At 49.5% G+C, this 19,769-nt stretch overlaps 1 protein-coding gene across 1 annotated transcript in view; it reads right to left on the bottom strand.

The window, feature by feature from the left end:
* LOC111154520 (angiomotin like 1) overlaps nt 1–19,769 on the bottom strand; it is a 154,510-nt gene that overhangs the window by 40,942 nt on the left and 93,799 nt on the right. Inside the window, exons 6-7 of the mRNA XM_022514175.1 lie at nt 17,611–18,538; nt 3,992–4,283 (exon numbers count right to left, since the gene is read on the bottom strand). Coding sequence (XP_022369883.1) covers nt 3,992–4,283; nt 17,611–18,538 — 1,220 coding nt within the window. The remainder of the gene's footprint in view (nt 1–3,991; nt 4,284–17,610; nt 18,539–19,769) is intronic.

Here is a 19,769-nt window from a genome sequence, read left to right on the forward strand (position 1 = left end):
TTTAATTTTGTTTTCAAAAGAGATGGCTTCAGAACATACCGCCTATAAATGGCTAATTTCCTCTATATAGGTGGCCATTGTTTTCGGGCAAATGGGCATGCCTCGGGGACAGTCCCCTTCCGGGCTAGGGGGTGTCACCTATTCCTCAGAAGCAGAGACACTGAGGCGTCCCCCAGGCAACTGGTGCTGCTGGCTCAAGCCCAGGACAACCCGGAGCCTGCCTCCAGGACACGGAGCACGGAACTTTCCGCGGGCTGATTTCACAGTACTCTCATCTGGCTGGAATTCTGTCCTGCGTATGTACTTTACGTCTCTGATCTGTTAGCTCTTTGAATGCAGAAACAGCCCTTATGGCCCTGACACTGCACCCTGCCCCGACACAAACTCAGGCTGACGAATGACTCCTCAAACAAACTCCTCAAGCCAGACTCAGGCACGGGTCAACTGCTCCCGATTGTGGCTTCTCTCCTGCACGGGAAGAGCGTCCCTCAGCACACTTTATACAAGGAGACTGTGGGATCCCCAGGGCAGCACGGTTTACTATTTTAAATCCTAAAACAATTGGGAACTGGGGTATGGTTACATGCTGGGAGCTACCCACTGAGAAAGGGCAAAGGTCCCGGTCCAGGACAAGGTACTTCCTGTGGGAAACGGCAGCTTCCCGTTGTCATGATGGAGACGTTTGTCCCCTTCAGTGTGTGAGGGAGGACAGAGCTGTGACGAAATGGAGCGAGTCCAAGGGATACAGACTTTGATTCAACAGATGGGAGAATTTCCAAACTATGTTTTCTAGAAATAGGCCCAGTAAGAGGGAGCTTCTCTCCTCTGGAAGCATTCAAGTGAAAAATGAATGATCTCCTTTCAGGGACATGAAGCGAGGATCCCTAGGGGTGAGAACTTGGCCTAGAATCATTTTCAGAATTTTCGGTCTCACTTCAGCCTATGACTCGACTGCACACTCCTTCAGAACGGGAACCACCTGCCTCCCACGTCCAGAACACGGAAGCTTCCCCTGATGTTTGCTAAAGGCAAGGGGCAGGCTGGATAGGTTGGCTTTGATATGAAAACACCCGGGCCAGTTCAGAGTCCCAGGACGATCCTATGGAGACAGCCCCGGGTTTGCCTCCACGGCACCTGCCTTCCCTTGAGGCCGGTATTAGGAAGCTCTCCGGCCAAGCTGCACAGCCCCTGGGATCCCACAGAGAAGCACTCCCTGTCCCAGAAAGAACCAGAAGCAGAGAGAGAGAAAAGCTCAGCTACTCCGATCTTGAGATACCAGTGTCTTCCCTGAGCCCCTTCACGTGCACAGCCCAGAGACCCACAAGACAAAACTGGCCTGCCGTCTCTGCCGCAGAGAGCCCAATCAGAGCCACCACTGTTTGCTGACCAAAGACCAGGGTCTCCACTCAGGCAAGCCTGGGGAACGGGAAATACCTGGCTCTTTCCCTTCACATGCCCACCTGGGCCCTGACAGCTTCTGAGGCCGAACCCCTCAAAGGCCCGTGGTCCAGTCCCACTGCAAACTCTGTCCATTAATTAGGTTTCAGGGAAACCGGGAGGAAAGAGAAGCAAAATGCATGGCCGAAAGGAAAAACGACAAACAACTACTCTCTCAGGGGTCCTCAGCCGTCAGTCCCACACTAACAGTGAGAATCACCGCCTTGTGCCTCTCTGGAAACAGGGTCTTCCTAGATAGGCCGCGCTCTGGCAGGCTCCGCATGTAGCCATTCCTTCCCACTGTGTTCCTGGCACAGGATACGTAGGCTAAGGCCTATCATTAAAAATTCATCTATTTCTGGTTTTGCCCTCACAGTGAAACTCTGCGAGGGTCCCAACACTGTGAGTATCCCAGATTGGATGTTACTGCTGGCACAGGGCGGCCCGTCCTTGGGAGCCACATGTATCTCCACCAAAACCAGGGTCATCCTCACTGAGAAGTGAGGTTGTCCCGTCACCCAACAGTCCTCGTCCCCTCACCCAACAGTCCCGACAGATGGCCAAGCAGGGCAGCCCATGCATACAGAGGACCTGGGACAAGGCCCACCTCGGGGACACAAGCTGCGAAAGGTTATGTCACAGCCTCAGGCAGCCCTTGTGTCTCTTGGTACTGGTTGTGGACAACAGCTCGGGACGAGTGATGAACACAGCGGGCCCCATTAGAAGCTGTGTGTTCAAACTGGCAATTCCAGCCTGACATATGACTGACTCATGACGTGGAGTAACCATAGAACCATTTGTAATATTCAAGGGACTGAAGGAGTTTGAGTTCCAGACGGGAAACCGCTTTTGATTTTTCCTTTTTTAATCATCAAAATCCTTTTCACCCCAGAGATTAAGAATCATTGCCTGTGTGGGGAAGCTGAGCCCCTGGGAGATTGATTTGGTTTTTCAAATGTGCACCGAAATCAAGACAGCGATGCTCGTGACGGGTCAGTAAAAAGTATATGTTAATAAAAAAAAAAAAAAATCAACCAAGAATAACAAGACCTCCCAACTTCTGCACCTTCCACTATTCAAAGACATCCATGTGGAAAGACCCAGGACCAAACTGCCCTCAGGTGGGTCTGCCTAACTCCTGGACCTCTCTGCCACAGGGCTTCATGAGGGAGGAGAAAGAACGACTTACTTCCCAGGAGGGGCTGGGGAGCTCCTTCCCGACGTGCAGACTGCGCCTAGAAGGAACGTGCCCCAGTAGGTGTCTGAGGCAAGCCTGAGTCTGAGCAGGGACTTACAGCCAAGGCCACAAGACAGCGTGCTTGTTTCCCAGCTTCTGGGGTCCGAACAGGGTGGGGGTGGGGCCGCAAACTTCAGGCAGCCCATTCCTCTCTGGCTCTCATTCTCTCCCCTCCAGGAAAGGCATCCGGAGGTCTCTGAGCCAAGTCTGGTCTTGACTCCAGGGAGCTCCAGACCCTTTGGGCGGAAGCTCTGCACGAATGTGCTGGCGCAGTTTCTGCCTGAAAACATTGGCACCATCAAGCCCACTGCTCCCAGTACGTACTGCCAGGAAAGAAGAGGCACCCCCGCTTCAGAAACGCTGACCAGCGAGAAGACCAGCTAAGAGGGGAATGCTACTCAGGCCTGCCAGCCGGGAGCACTAACCACCACATGGGACCAAATGGCAATGCTCCTGTTGTCAGGCGGGGTTTCTATTCTGACCTTTCCTCTTCATGAAAGCCCCTGGGTGTCCAGGACAGAGACAGGAACTCAGAGCCCTAGAAGGTCACTTCCACCACACAGGCCTCCAGGCCTCCAGAAAGGAAACTCTAGGGCTCTGTGGCCCTCCCGCTCTGCCACATCCTGATGCCTGTGCCCCTCACCTCTCCCGTGCAACCGGAAGCCTTCCAGGTCCTGACACATGGGACATCATGAAATCACTGCCTACAGCAGTTCATCCTGCTGGAAGTTCTCCCACTGACGGTGGCTCTCAGCGTAAAGCCCCACACTCCAATAGTCCCGTGGTAAGGACACAGGCTGGACTCGCATGGCATCTCCCTGCTGGACAAGTGCCGGATAGAAGGAGGGACAGCAGGCCGTCACTTGGACTCCACCCACAGCCTTGAGGCCACGATGCTTTCTGCAGAGCCCAGCTGATGAACCCCAAGGGGCAATCACATGGTTCCTGAGAACCCTGTCTCTCTCAACTCATTCCTCTGTGCTCCTGTTGGTGCTCCCTCTTCCACACCGTCCACCCAGGGGAATACGACTGAACTCTTGAGTCTCGGGTCCAGGGCCACCCCACCCCCACCCCGTACCTGACATTCTACTGCAGGGATGAGCACAGAGGACGCTCCCTCTTTTGGACTGGAAGCTTCTCCAAGGCAGGCACTGTATCTTATTCATTTGTCTCCCTAAAGCTTTGCACGGCGCCCGGCATAAAAAGGGGTCACTGCCGGCCCGTGGTCTGAGCGTCCACCCCTGATGAGCGGTAAAAAAATTCTGACGCTCCCAGAGACCCTGCTTCTCCCTCTCCTTCCGTCGGGAAGTCACGTACCTTGTGGAGCTTGTCGGCATTGTCATAGTAACCCTGAAGTTCCTGGTGAAGCACCCGGTTCTCCTCAGTGAGTATCTCCACCATCTGCTGGGCTCGCTCCACGATGGCAAAGGCATCAGGCCCGAGCTGCTGGCTGGGTGAGGCGGCTGGCGGGGGCTGCGGGCCTGCCAGGGTCATGGGGAGTGGCAGCGGCAAGGACACGGAGTGCAGCGGCCCGCTGACCGGGGGGTTCTGGGAGGACATCGGGCTATGCTGCTGCACCGTTGACGGGAAAGGGAGCTGGCAGGGGCGGCTGCAAGGGAAGTAGAGACCAGGCATCAGACCCCAGGAACGCAGTGGGAGGAGAAAGTCCCCAGCGAGACCCCAGGCCATCGGCGTACATCTCTGTGCTGGCGAAGGATGGCAGGACCAGGCCCTCACCCACTGATAGGTAATGTGTTCTCCCTCTGGATCGGCATTGCTGGGGCGGCGGGGTCTACCAGGGCCCTGCTCTCATGAAGCTTCCGTTCTCAGAGACGGAAACAGGCGAGCCATTCAAACCAGGTCGTGAGATGGGAGGCAGTGAATGGCTAGTTCATTCTGGGAGGGCAGGGAAGGGGACGTGGGTGCCTGAGTTGAAGTCTGAAAGACACACAAGAAGGAGCCCATGGCTGGGGCAAGAGGGTAAAGGAGGAGGCAGAAGAACATTCCAGAACTGACTAGTGTATGGGGCCCACATTAGGACTTAGCACAGGCAGACCCATGGATATAAAGCACGGCCAGCGAAAGCGGGACAAGGTAAGAGCAGAGAGAGCAAGAGGAAAGGGCCTTTGTAAGCCAAGGCCAACCCTGCCCTCAGAGTGTAGTCCATGCCCATGGAGGAGCTGCCCCAGGGGGTGGTGTAGAGATGAGACGCACAGGGCAAGAACGCAAGCAGGGCGCCCTGCAGGGAGGCTGCTTGTGGTCTCGGTGAGAACCGATGGGAGTCTCACGAGGCTGTAGCAGAAGGGCAGTTAGGGATGGATTTGGGAGACATCGGACAGACCATGCACAGTGAGAGAAAAGGAGAAGAAAATTTAAAAATCACTCCTAGACTTGGGGCTTCGCACAAATGGACAGGGATACCATGCAATGAAATGGGCAAGTCTTCGGGAAGAGACAAGTCTTTTGTTCTAATCTGCTGGGATGAGGAGTTCTGTGGATCTTAGCCACATTATGAAGCCCGGGCACTAGCTCCTCTATCTGCAACCACGAGCTCCCATCTCTCGTTCTGCTCCGCAACAATCCCCACCTCACTATTCCGTTACCTGTTCCATAAGAATCACCGTATTTTTCTCTCGGCCTCCACCAAGGGCTCCTACCAACAACTCCTGCAGGGATAAGCAGCACAGACGTTCTTGCTGGCTGGTTCCCTAACCACAGCTGCCTCTCCTCTGTAGGCTCGGGACTTGTTGACCTCCCTAACCTTTTAGGTCTCAGTCTGGGAACTAGAGCTTGAAGAATTATCAGCATCCCTAAGTCCCCATGTTCTGTATCACAGGGTGACCTCTGTGACTTATTCCAATCCCTGATGATCACTTGTGTCTCCTCCCATCACCCGTGGCCAGCTGTAGCCAAAGCTCTCAGAGCTCCCCCCACTTTGCCCAGGAGGCCGTCTGGCCTTCTCTTTTCCTTTTAAATATATTTGCTGGGGGGCGCCTGGGTGGCTCAATGGGTTAAAGCCTCTGCCTTCGGCTCGGGTCATGATCTCGGGGTCCCTGGATGGAGTCCCGCATCGGGCTCTCTGCTCGGCAGGGAGCTTGCTTCCTCCTCTCTCTCTGCCTGCCTCTCTGCCTACTTGTGATCTGTCTGTCAAATAAATAAATAAAATCTTTAAATATATATATATATATGTGTGTGTGTGTGTGTGTGTGTGTGTATATATTTGCTGGAATGTTTTTGGACAGTGTCAGCCTCTGTATCACTCATTTTGCAATAAGCATCTCTCTTAGCCAGGATTCCTCCTGGCAGCCACGTGTTGTACTCTAGAAGAAAATGTGACAAGGGTCACTTTAGCCCTCTCTATGTGGAGATACAGAGATTCATAAAGGTGACCTCAGAAGCAAGCCAGCAGATCCCAGCAATGTGACCTGCCACAGGCCCTGCTTTGGTAATGAACCCCAGAGCTCGGAAGGTATTTCCCAACTAGATTTCCTTGTGCCTTCAGTCAGAAAGCCCCTTCCTTTTCCTGTTCTGACAGCTAGGATCTAAGTTCCCCAAGGCAAGGCGGAGAATCGTGGAGCTCAATTTGGTTCCTGATTCCTTAGTGGGCTCCACTTTCCAGCCATCCTTGGATGTCAGAAAGGAATGCTGTCTGTGGGGTGAGCTAAACCACTCCTCCTCCCTCCCTCTCCATACCTGTTACGTAACTACAGGCCCATCTCTTTAGAAATAAAACGTTTCTGCATTTTGATGAATGAGTCCCCCTTCCAGGCTGAAACGTATGACTATGTGTGGTCCCGTTTGTATGAGATCTAACTCCACGGCAAGAGTGAAACATCCCTGAGCGCCATTCTGAAGGCCTGGTGTTCACCGCAGATTACAAGAACGGCTATCAGGTACGGACCCAAAAAACCCCATATCTGTTACAGAATAAGTGCATTCTTACAGGCTGGCTAAATCTTAGAGGGTATTTTTCATAGAAAGAGGTTGCCTTGGCAAGAGGCAAAACACGTTACAAGGCCTCCATTCAAAGGCAGATGCCTATTCTCAGCCCCAAGTACTCCCTTCACACTTCGTCCAAGGCAAGGAACAGATGTGGCATGTCTCCTTGGGGCCAAGATGGGCACAGATGAGCCTGCATCTCTATTGTCTGAAGCCTGGGGGCTCCCTTTGGCCCAGGCAACTATGGGCCACGGCATCTATCTTTTCACATTTATTAAACCCAGGGATTTGGGACTCACTCATGGTCAAGGGTGGGCTTATCTTCTCCTCTTTTTCCGATCTAGGACAAAAAGGAAGTGTTTCCTGAATGCCAACCTAAGTCATCCATGATGGAGACTAGTCACTTGCATGGCAAAGCCAGAAAAGGGTGTTTGCCAAGGTTAGGCAACAGAAAAGAACTCACTTTTTCAAAAGGGGAACTCTTCTACTAAGGAGAACACTGGCCTTGTAAATAACTCAGTTGAACATTCAATAAACAGACCATCACCATGGACGATGGGCAGGGAGGACAGCAAACATCCATTCCTTAGTTCCACCACTCTGCCAGCAGTTTGGTGAGATCAAGGATCTGGACCAGGCAGATCTGGGCTTAGTGGAAATGAGGGGGAAAGAGTGTAACAGAACCAGACAATTCCTCACAAGATCATACCAGAAACCACCTATCCTCAGCTTCCAAAGATAATGCTGTTGATCGGCCACGTCCCAAGCAATGAGAACACAAAAGAGAAAAAGACGGGATGGGAACCAGTATGCATTGAGAAACACCTGTGAGTAGAATTCGATGCTGTAATTATCTACTTGTTCCTGACTTCCTTCTGTGAAGTCACAGAGCCAGCTTATTTGCCACCACGGGCCGTGACTTCCTGGGACTGTGTACTACTTAGCTCAAGGCTAAAGGACTTGAGGGCTTAATAATATAGATAAAGGCCGGCACAAAGTAAGCACTGGACAAGTGTGAGCTATAATCACCATTACTGTTACCATCTGAATCCCACAGCCCCTAATAAAAAGCCTTGCACCGAGCATGGCACACATAAGTCCAATAAATTTTCTCTGTTGCAGCTAACAATTACTGAGCACTTTTTGCATTCAGCGTCTCATTTTAACCTTTATAACTGCCTTCTAAAACAGGTCTCATTATCAGCCTATTGAGATGAGAAGAACAAAGCACAGGATGGTAACTTACGAACTAGAACAGAGAGAACAGGAACATAAAGGAGAGCCCCGCCCAGGCTTTCTGATTCGAGAGTCCACGCAGTTCACTCTTTCTCTGTCCTGCTGAGAGCAGGGAGGGAAGGCAGCCAGCCACCCTTTGGTCCTTCACTCCTGAGGTCCTGGGGCCCACTGTGAGCAACTACGCCCACACTGAGCCTCGGAACGCCGCAGACAGTGACCTTTTCCCAAGTGCCACCCAACTGACCAGTAACTGACCAGTTGCTTAAATATGTCTGATCAAAGCCAAGTCTACAGTGATGTATTAAAAATACAGCATTTAGGGGCACCTGGGTGGCTCAGTGGGTTAAAGCCTCTGCCTTCGGCTCAGGTCATGATCTCAGGGTCCTGGGATCGAGCCCCGCATCGGGCTCTCTGCTCAGCGGGGAGCCTGCTTCCTCCTCTCTCTCTCTCTCTCTCTCTCTCTCTCTCTCTGCCTGCCTTTCTGACTACTTTTAATCTCTATCAAATAAATAAAATCTTTAAAAAAAATACAGCATTTAGAGTCATATTTAAGAGACAAAATGGGGGTCATGGAGGAAATTCTTGCAGACTGGCCCTCCATTGTCAGTGACTTGGGCCATATGCACATAGCTTGATCCCAGAATTGGTAGCCACTTCTTTCCTCCAAACTGACAACTTGCTGAAATCACGATTCTCACAACCTGCCACCACTGGCCTATACCAAGTCTTTTGTTCTCCTGAATTTTCATTTTAAAGGTAATATTATTTAATTTTTCACACATGTGTCTTTTCTCCCAAATTTTTAGCATGCATGTTTTTTGAGGGTAGAAGATGATGGCTTCAACTGGGTTGGTACCCAATACACATGTGTCAGTTGATTTGGCCCCTAAGCCCAGGAGCAATTAGGGAGACAACATATGCTTGATGTGCTTTCAAATAATGGCTAAACCCTCAATTTTGTATTGAAGAAGAGACCTCTGGTGTTTAGATTGGTTCTGGATAATCAGTTCTAGGTAGAATCTCAAATCATGACGTTGCCAATATAATAACATAGCTCCATGTCACTGCCCTTTCTTTTCTTCTTAAAGATTTTTATTTGAGAGAGAGTTCGCGTGCAGATGAGCACGAGCGGCCGGGGCGGGGGGGCACAGAGGGAGAAAAAGACCACCCGCTGAGCGTGGAGCCCAATGTGGGGCTCATCCCAGGACTCTGAGATCGTGACCTGAGCCAAACTTGAGTCAGAGGCTTAACCGCTTAACCGACTGAGCACCAAGGTGCCCCATCACTGCCCTTCTTATGTATTTGGGGTCACAAAATGCAGCTCAAAATGGGAGTGACAATGCTATTTGGATTGGGGAAACAGGGTCATTGGTGACAAGTAATCACCAATCCATTTGCTCCTCTGTGCACATCGCAGGCCTTCAAACACAAGCTCGTTCATAAACTTCCATATTTATGTGACACCTGGATGTAACGTGTCACATTAGCATGTCACACTGTTGTACTGATTTCTCACAAACTTGGGCATTCACCACTCTCATGCCATACATTATCTTATTTTTAAAGTGCACAAACTTCAGGATTCACAGAGCTGAGATCTCACTACAAAACCAAAAAAAAAAAAATGGGGGGAGCCTTTCAACTTGGGGGGGGACATAAAACCCATCATACTCCCACCGCATGGGGGCTACCTCCCATTTTGGTACAGGAGAGCCCTATTCCTCAGTACGGGGTCTCTTTTCTCTGCTTCTGCTTCTTTCTAACCATGGACCCACGGGTGAGTTTTTAACTTCTTCACCTTTAAACGAGATGATCATACCTACCTCACAGGGTTGTTGCGAGAATTAAATGAGACAAGGAATATAAAGCGTGCCACACTGTGTATATCCTGAGGGAAGCACTTAAACCTGTTAGTCTCTGTCGTTACCACACACTGATCATTGGTGTTCAGAGAAAGGCAAGAAGAACCACCTGAGTGTCCCTTCTTCAAACCCCATGTGATGAGGATCGCAGTCCCTAATGCTCGACCTCAGTAAGGGATCAAAGCTTATTCCAGCGCCACAGAACCTTGGGCTTCTGAAGAACTTTCCCGCAGCACAGCAGAGAACAAGAGCCCGTTTCAAGGTGATGTCTGGACGTGTCAGGGCACTCGCTCTCAGAGTCTTACCTCCTCTGGGACTTGTGTGGTCCCAAAGAGTACCACGAGCTACATGTGCTCCCAAACACCTGAAATGTGCGGGAAGTGTAGAAGACAGACATCAAAATCAGAAGACTCAGGGCCAAAAATGTAAACTGTCTCATTAATAGCTTTCAATGCTGATTACCTGTTGAAATGATCATGGTTTTAGCTAACTAAAACGTGTTTTTATTTATTTTTTCAAAGACTTATTTATTTGAGAGAGAGAGCAAGAGCTGGGGTGGGCCAAGGGAGCGGGAGAAGCAGACTCCCCGCTGAGCAGGGAGCCCAATGCAGGGCTGGATCCCAGGACCCTGAGATCATGCCCCGAGTGGAAGGCAGAGGCTTTACCCACTGAGTCACCCGGGAGCCCCTAAAACATGTTTTTAAAAATATGTTTTTAACAGGTTAACTTAACTATGCTTTAAAATTAATTTCACTTGTTTTCTTTTAACTTTTAAAAAAATGTGGCTGCCAAAACATTTTTGAGTAGACATGTGTGGCTTATAACTATACTTTTATTGGACAGCACTGCTGTAGACCGTACCAAATGTACACCAAAAGGCCTCATTTTGGGAGATAATTCCAGAATTCAGTGACCATCAGAGCAATTCATGCAAAGAGACCAGCAGTCAGACCCCTCCCTGCTCTCCCCATATTCCCAGGCATCAAGGGTGATCAAGTTATGTTCAATATATGAAACTCAATGTTCATCTGAAATTAGGCCATCATGCTAACATTTAATAAATTTGGCTCATGTGATTAACAATTAAAAATTAAAAACTTTTCAAACCGTGGCAGGAAAATAAACATCAGTGGATAAACAGGCAGAGGATGTGATCAAGGAATTCAAAAGGAAAAATGCAGACAGCTAAAGACATGTTCCAAAGCAAACTTAATAGAGACATAAAATCAAAACGACTTTTTTCAGTACTGACATTAACAATTCAGTTCAGCAAGTTTCCACTGAGTCCCTAAGAAAGGACTTTTCTCAAATCATATCTAGACATATTAGGATTTCACCTAGTACGTGTGAAACACAATGCACAGAAAAATGACTAGAAGGAATTATAATAAGAAGTCAGAGTGGCTCATGCTACGTGATGGGATTATGGATTTTTCTTCCTTATCCTGTTTTTCTTTATAAAATTTCTACAATGGACACATGTGGCTACTTTTTAAAAAATTCATTATCTAAGATTACCTAGACATATGTATGCTGTAGAAAAATTAGAAACTGAAGATAAGCCAAAAAATCTGCATCATTATTGTGATAATCAGAGAAAGTAAACAGAATGAGATAAAAGAATTTAAAAACAAGATGAAATCATAAAGCGCTTCTTGGCCTGTGGTGAAGAGGTTAAAGAGTTAAGACCTGTCGTTCAGCAAAAATACCTCCTAGTTTACGCAGAGTTTTCCCACTTTCTCTTCTGATTTTCTGACCCTCGGGCAACACAGCCAAAGCTTACTGAACTCTGGTTATCTCTGGATAGTGGGACTGCAGATAATTTCTACTTTCCTTCTTTCTCTTTGTTGGGGGGGAAAATGGGTTTTAGAAAAAATGAGCTGTAACAGTTTGCAGATAAGGAAACTGAGGCTCAGAGAACTGACGCAACTTACTACAAAATGGAAGAGCCAGAACTCAAAACCCCTCAAATCTTCATGCAAACCCAAATCCTCCCCGCCGGCCCCCATTGATTGTGCAGACACCAGCAAGACTCATAAATGCCCAAATTAAGACTCAAGTCTTGTGTAAACTAAGATCAGATTTATTTCCATGCAGGATGGACAGAGGCAATCCTCTTGTTTGAAGAAGTCACTGGTCTCACTCATTATAGCTGGAACTGTGTTACGTTTCCTAAGAAAGTAACCTGAACTTGACCCTAGCCTTTGAAATTCCCACACTGCAGAGCTTTTTCTCAGAATAAACAGCATGTTTCTTGGCTCATCCAGCCATAATCCATCTTAAAAGCTGTAGAAACTCCTGAGTTCTAATGCTGGTATTCAAAACACATGTTTAGCTGGTGCAATTTAAGTAAGGCTCCATGGCCTCATTTCTGTTAAGAGCAACACATAGTTTTTAATCCAACAACCTTGGTCCTGGCTTACCTTTTGTCCTACATAGCAATTCATGTTCATAACTCTATAAACTGCAAATTACCACTCTGGATATACACTTACTCTGAAAATTCTCCTCTCTCCTCCAGACATTTCCAACTGGAAGCAAGATGGGACCACCAAACATTTTTTCTTATAACACAGCACATTCCAAACCCCGTGCCCACCAAGTGAGCCCTGCTCTTGGGCACCTATCTCTGTCCTTGTTCATGGTTTAAACTGCACTCTGCTTTCACAGTTGGATCAACATGAGTTTCTTGGGGAGAGGTGTTCTCTCTCTTTCATTTGTCACATGCACTCCTTGGCTGTGTCCCCTCTTGGTGCCTCCCTCCTTACTGTACCCTCATTTGGCATGTTCCCAGAGGATGTCATATAACCTAAATAAAACTACCCCTGGAGGTTTCTCTGGGGAAAAATGCACTGTGCATTTTCAAAGGAAAATATGAGCGACTTAGGACATTAGTTACACCACACTTTCTCTCTCTGGATGCAGGAAACTGTCAGCCCGTGCCCTTTTGGGAAGGAGGGTGGTGGAGAAGGCTGGCCCGGCGGGGGGTTGGGGAGAGGGGGAGAACCAAGCAAGCTTCTCCTTGCAAGGAGGTCCGCAGCACCTCCTGCTTGACATCATCTGTAAGATGCTTTTATCAGCCTGGACAAAGGGCTGGGTCAAAAACACCATCATTCGTGCCTTTATAAGGTATCCATTTACATACTAAAAATCCAATTAATACATTCATAGATGGAAAAAATATTAATCAACAGTTACCACTCTTTTCTCTGCTCCTGGAAAGCTGGTAAAACTATCTTCCTACGCTTATGTCTGGGCCTCAGTGCTTACCGTGAACATCATGGATCCCCCCTTACCATCCAGTAGGGACAGTGACAGTGCCCACCCCTCAGAAATGCAGTGACAGCAGAGGAAGGTCACCCACACAGAGTGCCCGGCGCAGGCAGGCACTGAAGCTTTAGTCCTGTTCCACTGCCCCCTGCTAAGGGTACAGATGGAGTTCTAGACACTGCAAGGTCAGGGCCAGTGTTAGAGAACACAGGTTTTAGTGTGTTCTGAATCCATTATAATATATAGATCATACAAATGGAAGACACAAACAGCTAATTTGCAAGGTTAAGTTAACCGTTAAATTAACCCCCCAAGTAACCCAGCTAATAATCGCAAAGTAAAATAAAGAATTAACACTATCTGCCCATTAAGTGAGCGAAGGTGTCGTAATGACAATGACTAAGGTTGGTCAAAGGGCAGTGACACACACACTGTAATGATTTTTACCAAGTTATCTGGTATCACGAGTCATTAAATGTTTGTTACAATTAACCCAATAATTTCAACTCTAAATAATGATTTCTAAAGAAGTCAACCAAAGTTCAGAGATCCCCTCCAGAGAACAGACCCCCCGGACTTCTACTGGGGCAAAGACAGACAGGGCAGCCAGCCACAACCTGAGTGAGAAGAGGACCTGGGACTCCACACACTCTCGAAATAGACATTCAGTTGGTCCTTCTGTTTTTAGCTCCACCTTCACACCAATTTTCAGAAACACTGCCAAGTCTTAAATTTTTGGGGTCTTGTCTCAGGCCCTCCCATCGTGCACTCAGAAAGCCACCCTCCTAGGGTCAGAGGCTAGGGGATAGGACCAGGTGTTGGAGTCAGGGCACAGACAACTTGATATGCATGATTGTGTTCACTCTATTATTTGTAGAAACGATGATGTAAATTATATACTTTATAAAATATCACCCAGCAATGAAAAGGATGGTGAGGAAAACAAGTGCATGGTATTGTAGAAAGAATTGATACAATTTGAGTTAAAACAAGCTAAGATACTATTATACAAAGAATGTGATACAACAGTACAGACAACAGCACAAACAAGCCAAGATACTACACTGAATATAATCTAGGAGGATAACACATGAAAAAATGAATGTGTAGAGGAAAATGTTACAGTCATTGTATTAAGAAAGTAGGCTACTTTAAGTGATTTTTTTTTTTTTTGCCTTTTCGGTTTCCACTTTCAGAAATATGGGCAGACTTCTTTGGAAAGCAAACATGCCCTTGACTAACGTCCTCCCAACTGCTCCGACAGCGATCAGCTCATCTGCCAGCATTCACTTCCACTCACAGTCCCGTAAGCCAGGTCACTGCTTCTAGAATGCTCTTTCCACAAAGTGAGTATGAATTATCACCCAAATGCTGGCTTTTTTTTTTTTAAAGCATAATTCTACATAGAACAACCGTTCGATTCTCACCTTGTCCTCCTTTATATCCCTTACCACTTTCAGGTTGAAGAAAAAGGATGATGGAGCAGGAATAAAACCAGAGCCTTCCTCCTCGGCCAGCTCCTGTTCCCTGGAGGTCCCCACCAGCCACCTCAGCAGGGCCTTAGTCTCCCCATCTCTGCCAGCCTCACTATCTCACCCACGACAGGGGCCAACCTGGTGCAAGTCAACGAGGCTGTAACTGATAGCTTCTCCCTGGGGTTTCCCACCAAGAGACTAAAGTGCTTTACAACAAACCACCACGCATCTCCACCTTTAGCAGGTCAGGGAGGGTAAATGTATAAGCTATGGTGGGTCAGTAACGAAGGCAAGAACTCCCAAGTTCCTCCTTCTTCTGTCATAAGCTCTATGCTCTGTCTCACTTGCCTTTTGGAAATTTCCATCGGTAGGCAAACAGCCGTGAAGTCTGAACAAAGTAAAGGGCCAGGAGATGGGACTCCATGACCTCACTCAGTGGCCCTTCCTTGGTGGCCAGGAGTCTGTGATGTACAGACCCCACAGCCTGCAGCTTTCAAAACCACCGCCATCAATGACGAACAGATAACTCTTAAGACGCAAAGGAACATAACCACGAAACTCAAATCTCCTGGGTCGAAGGAAACCTGAAGATCGCGCACTGCTGAGTCTCAGATCCCACCCTGGGAGTTCAGATCACGCTGGCTGTGTCTGTGGCAGGACTGGTGTACACGTACCTTTGTTGACTCTGTCAGCCCAGGGCTGGGCTGCTGGAGCCATGCTGGCGACCATGGCTAGGCTCACAAAGGGGCCTTTCAGCTCTGGGGCCGAGCCTCAGTGGCCCATCTGTTACATCTCTGGGGCCATTTTGATGTGCTGTGTCAGTCCGGCCACCAAGCCTGGCAATTAGCTCAAATCCCTCACGCATTTCTTCTTTTTGACGTCATAACTTTGAGACAAATGACACTTTCCACAAGTAACTGGGTAGATCTCCTATTGCTGCTTCTCTTCGCCCCTTACCCGGTCTCCCACCTCCCATCTCACCTACGGCCAGATGACAAAAAAACAAAATGGCCCACGTTATGCACTGCTGTGAAGTCAAAGAGAAGAGGAAGGGTTCCTTTGGGGATGTCCCCACCTTCTAGCAAGCTCTAAAGGCGGAGTCAAATGTTCAGGAAAAAATGTGAAACATCACAAACTCTGCTATGATCCTGTGATAAACATCCTTGATGACTATAAACAAGTCTCTTGAATCAATGTGCCACATATGCCAGAGATATGAAGACTTTTCTTCCCCGCCCCTCTTCAAACCTGACAGTTTTAAAGTTCAAATGTCTCCTGTGGCTCGAGGAACTACGAAAGGGTAAAAAACAAGAGCCCCGCAGGCCCCATCTTGAGGACTTTTTTTTTGCCTTTTCGGTCCTCAGTCAGACTATGATGCCTTTGGGGAGAACGAGGTCCACAGCCTGACAGAGTTCTCCGAGGTGCTATCCTGCCTCCGAGCTGGCATTCCCAGCCTAACACGCGGGGGAATGTGTCAGCAGCTGGGAAGCAGAGGGCAGGCGAGCCAGCTCTCTCCCTCTGCCAAGGCCCACTCACTGCCTTTTCGGAAGACGTACAGCCAAGATGCACTCTGCACACAGCCGCTGGGGTCACCCAGGGAAAACTCAACTCACCTGATTTGGAAACAGACAGATAAAGCCCTTTGTGAGAATGACAACATAGCCAAGAATAGGCAGTGGTCACTTGCCTCCCCTGCTCCTGCTCCACACTCTCTCCAAGAAGGCTGGCAGCATTGAAATGCTGTAACTCCTGAATTTGTACCTTCAGACCCAATTTCTCTCTTGAGAGTTTGATTTCCAACTGGCCTATTATTTCTCAGCTTCTGGGTCTCATCAGTCATTAAGTCCTGTCCGTGTGACTTCTCTGCCTCTCACAGCACATAACGCTCCCCTGTACCTCCGGCCTCCAACGTAGGCCGTGCTCACCAGTTCTTAGCTGGACTACTGAAATTGTCCCTGGAGGTCCTCATGGCCTCTGGTCCTGTTCCTCTGATCCATCCTCAACCGCCACTGAAGTCAACCTAATAAACACACACAGAGTCTCTCCCTGGAAACACTGGCTTTCCCAACTGCTTATGGCTAAATTCCAAACTCCATAGAAGGACTCCCAGAGACCTTGACCGGCTGGTCTCAGCTCCGTGTTCTAACACATCTCTGCCACTGCTGGCCACTCCCTAGCCCACCCGTGGTACCTGGGTGTATTCCAGACCAAACCAGCCCATTCCCCCCACACAGTGTGTTCCGCTACCCCATCTCCTCACATGCTTTCCCCACAGCCCTATTGGTCCTTTGAGATCCAGCTTGGATGTCACCTCTTCTGTGGGGCTCTCCCCATTGCCTCCGGTTGTGAGTCATACAATCTCTCTGGTTCTAAGCACTCCATGTACTGCCTTCAAACAGCCCCTACAGAGCAGTGATGGGCTCAGGGGCTGGTTCCCACCAGGACAGCGAGATTAAGTCCTTGAGGGCAGGAGCCCTTCTTTATCTCAAACCGGGTACAAGGCCGCACAGAGGAGACACCTTGTAAGTGTTGCTGAATCCAGCCATCAATAGGAAGAAGGATTAGAATTAGGGCAATGGAGGGAACAGCTGTTGACGGTCAGGCCACTGGAATCTCGTTCCAGCGGCCCAGAGCGGCGGACTGCGGAAATGTGGGCGTCTCTCCAGGCTTTAGTGTCTCATCTGCTCGATACAGAGGTGGAACTCTAAGATTTCTATGGCCCCTTTAGCTCCACTGTTCTAGCATTCAGACTACGTTTTCCTTTCAAATCTACAATGAAGAATGGCTCCATAAAACCCCATGGTAATAATAAGCTCCAGGGGTCTGGACGCTGTCCACAGAGCCAGCCAGGAAAACTGCCGCTTTGCCTGGCCACTAGGCAGAGCTCCCAAGGGCGGCCAGCGACCGATGCTCCTCCCCTCAACTCATAAATCCCCGATCGCCTTCTGCTACATTTGGAGACAATCCTCCACTGATCTCTGTTCTGTTTCACTCTATATATTCTGGTCCAGAAGTGCCTTATTAAGTATCACGCGCAAGGAAAAAAAAACCCGATGGCTGAAACCCAACCCGCCTTGAAAATAACAAGCGCGGAGAACATGATCTCAAAATTTCAAAAAGCCAGGTTAAACCCATGGGCCCGAGAGAGAATCACCTGGTCACCCCATACTCTGGGGGCGGCTGGTACCGCAGGACGGCCACTTCCGTTCTCGCGGGCTGAGGGGCGGGGTACGGCTTGACCATTTCGTGCAGCATCGCTGGGTGCTGGTCGCTGTAGAAGAGTCCGTGCTCCTGGCTCTTGCTGACGGGGGACACCATCTGCTTGGTCTTGAAGGGGTACTCGGGCGGAGGACCCCGGGGGTCCAGCACTTTCCCTGTGGGCTGGGCGGGGGAGGGTCCCCCTCCCGCCTTGAACCCCTTTCCGTTGCCAGAGCCAGGGAGGTGCTGCTTAGCACCGTTCCTCTCCAACGACAGCTGCATGATCCTCTCGCTGAGAGAGCGCACGTGGCCCTGCTTGAGCTCTTTTAGCGCCTCGTCCTTGTGCGCCTGCCCGCTGCTGGCGCGGCTCACCGTGGGCCTGCCCTCGGTCCGGGCCTTCTGACCGCCAGCCCCGGCCATGTAGTAACCGTGCCCGACAGTCCCCTGCGGCGGCGGTGGCGGCGGTGGCTGCTGCCCCCGAAAGAACTGGGACTGCGCCTTGGCCTCCTCGTACGTGGGCAGCTCCTCGTTGTTCTGCTGAGGCTGCGGGGGCCGCACCTGCTTCTCCATCGCCGTGTTGTCCACCTGGTGTTCCTGACCCTGCGGCTCCTGGCGCGCCGCCTGGTAGACCATTGGTGGGTCTTCTGGAGCGAGGTTTTCCGTGGAAGAAAAGCTGTTCGTGGGGTGGGCGGGTCCTGCGCTCCCTGTGGCCTGGTGCTGAATGGCCAGCAAGTTCATGTTCTCGGTCGGGGTGCCATACCGCAGTTGTTCCTGGATCAGCCGCTGTAACACTGTCCCAGCGGCCGCATCCTCGGAACCTCTCATCTCCACCTCTGACGTCCGCAGGAGGCTTGGGGGCTGGAAGTGACACAGGGGTTCCTCAACTAGAAGGCAAACAGAGGGAAAAGGGTGTCAGGATGTGCCATGGGGACACGGGTCTGGATCTACACGTTGAGTAATTAACATGGTAGCTACCGTAGCCTTTATTCTTTTTATTTTATTTTATTTTATCATTTTATATATTTACTTACCTCTTTATTTATTTTTACAGATTATTTATTTATTTGAGAGAGAGAGTGCATGGGGGGAGGAACAGAGGGACAGAGGCTCAGCAGGGAGCCTGATGTGGGGTTCAAACCCAGGACCCTCAGATCATGACCTGAGCTGAAGGCACCCAGGCCACCCAGGTGCCCACTACAGTAGTCTTTAAAGACAACATTTCAAATACACTGCCACCTCCGTTTACCCTGAGTTTCTCAGGGAAGTGTTGTTCCCATTCATAGCGAGTCTACTACTCTCCATTCCTCATCTCCTGCTTCCTCCTGGACCTTGCTGTCCTTCGCCCCCTCCCTTTCCTTTAAACTCCCTCCTGGCTCCTTGCCTTCCTCATATAAATATGCGAAATCTTTCCCATCTTTAAAAAAAAAAAAATGGAAGCAAAAAAAAAAAAAAAAAAAAAAAAAAAAAAAAAAAAAAAAAAAAAAAAAAAAAAAAAAAAACAAGATCAAACAAAAAGGAATCCCCTTTTCTTGGCCCTAGCCACGTACCTCTAACTGCCTCTGTGCATCTGTACTCCTGTTATCTTCTGATTGTCCTCGGTAAGCAGTCTACACTCCCTATCTCCACTTTCCAAATGCCCCATTTGCCACTCTCCCTACAGTTCTGATTAGCTACCAAGCCCAACGAGAATACTCCATCTCCTGTATGACGCACCTCACCTGCCGGAAGCATTTCAGACTCGGCATGGTGAGCATCTACTTCCTGAAGTGCTTCCTGAAGCATCCAGGTCTCCCACCTCCAACCCCTGCCCTAGTTCCAGCTCCTGCCTCTCTGGGCACTTCTTCTCTGGCCCCCTCTTCTCCACCTGCCTCTTAAATTCTGGTTATTTCCCACAGCTCTGCCCTGAAAGCTCTCCCACCATCACTCAACAGAATCTCCCGGGCCATCACACCGGCCACCCGTCTTTGACGACTGATTCACGACGCCATCCACCGTCCCCAGCAGACGGCCCCGTTGGCTCTCCACACTCAACATGTCTTCCCCGCCCCCAGCACTTACCCACCAAACCCCATATCCCTCCCTCATCTACTCCTTGCCAGGCCAGAAACCTGGGCA

The sequence above is a fragment of the Enhydra lutris genome, unplaced genomic scaffold (genome assembly GCF_002288905.1).
Source record: "Enhydra lutris kenyoni isolate GAN:26980312 unplaced genomic scaffold, ASM228890v2 scaffoldscaffold37, whole genome shotgun sequence".
Classification (NCBI taxonomy): domain Eukaryota; kingdom Metazoa; phylum Chordata; class Mammalia; order Carnivora; family Mustelidae; genus Enhydra; species Enhydra lutris.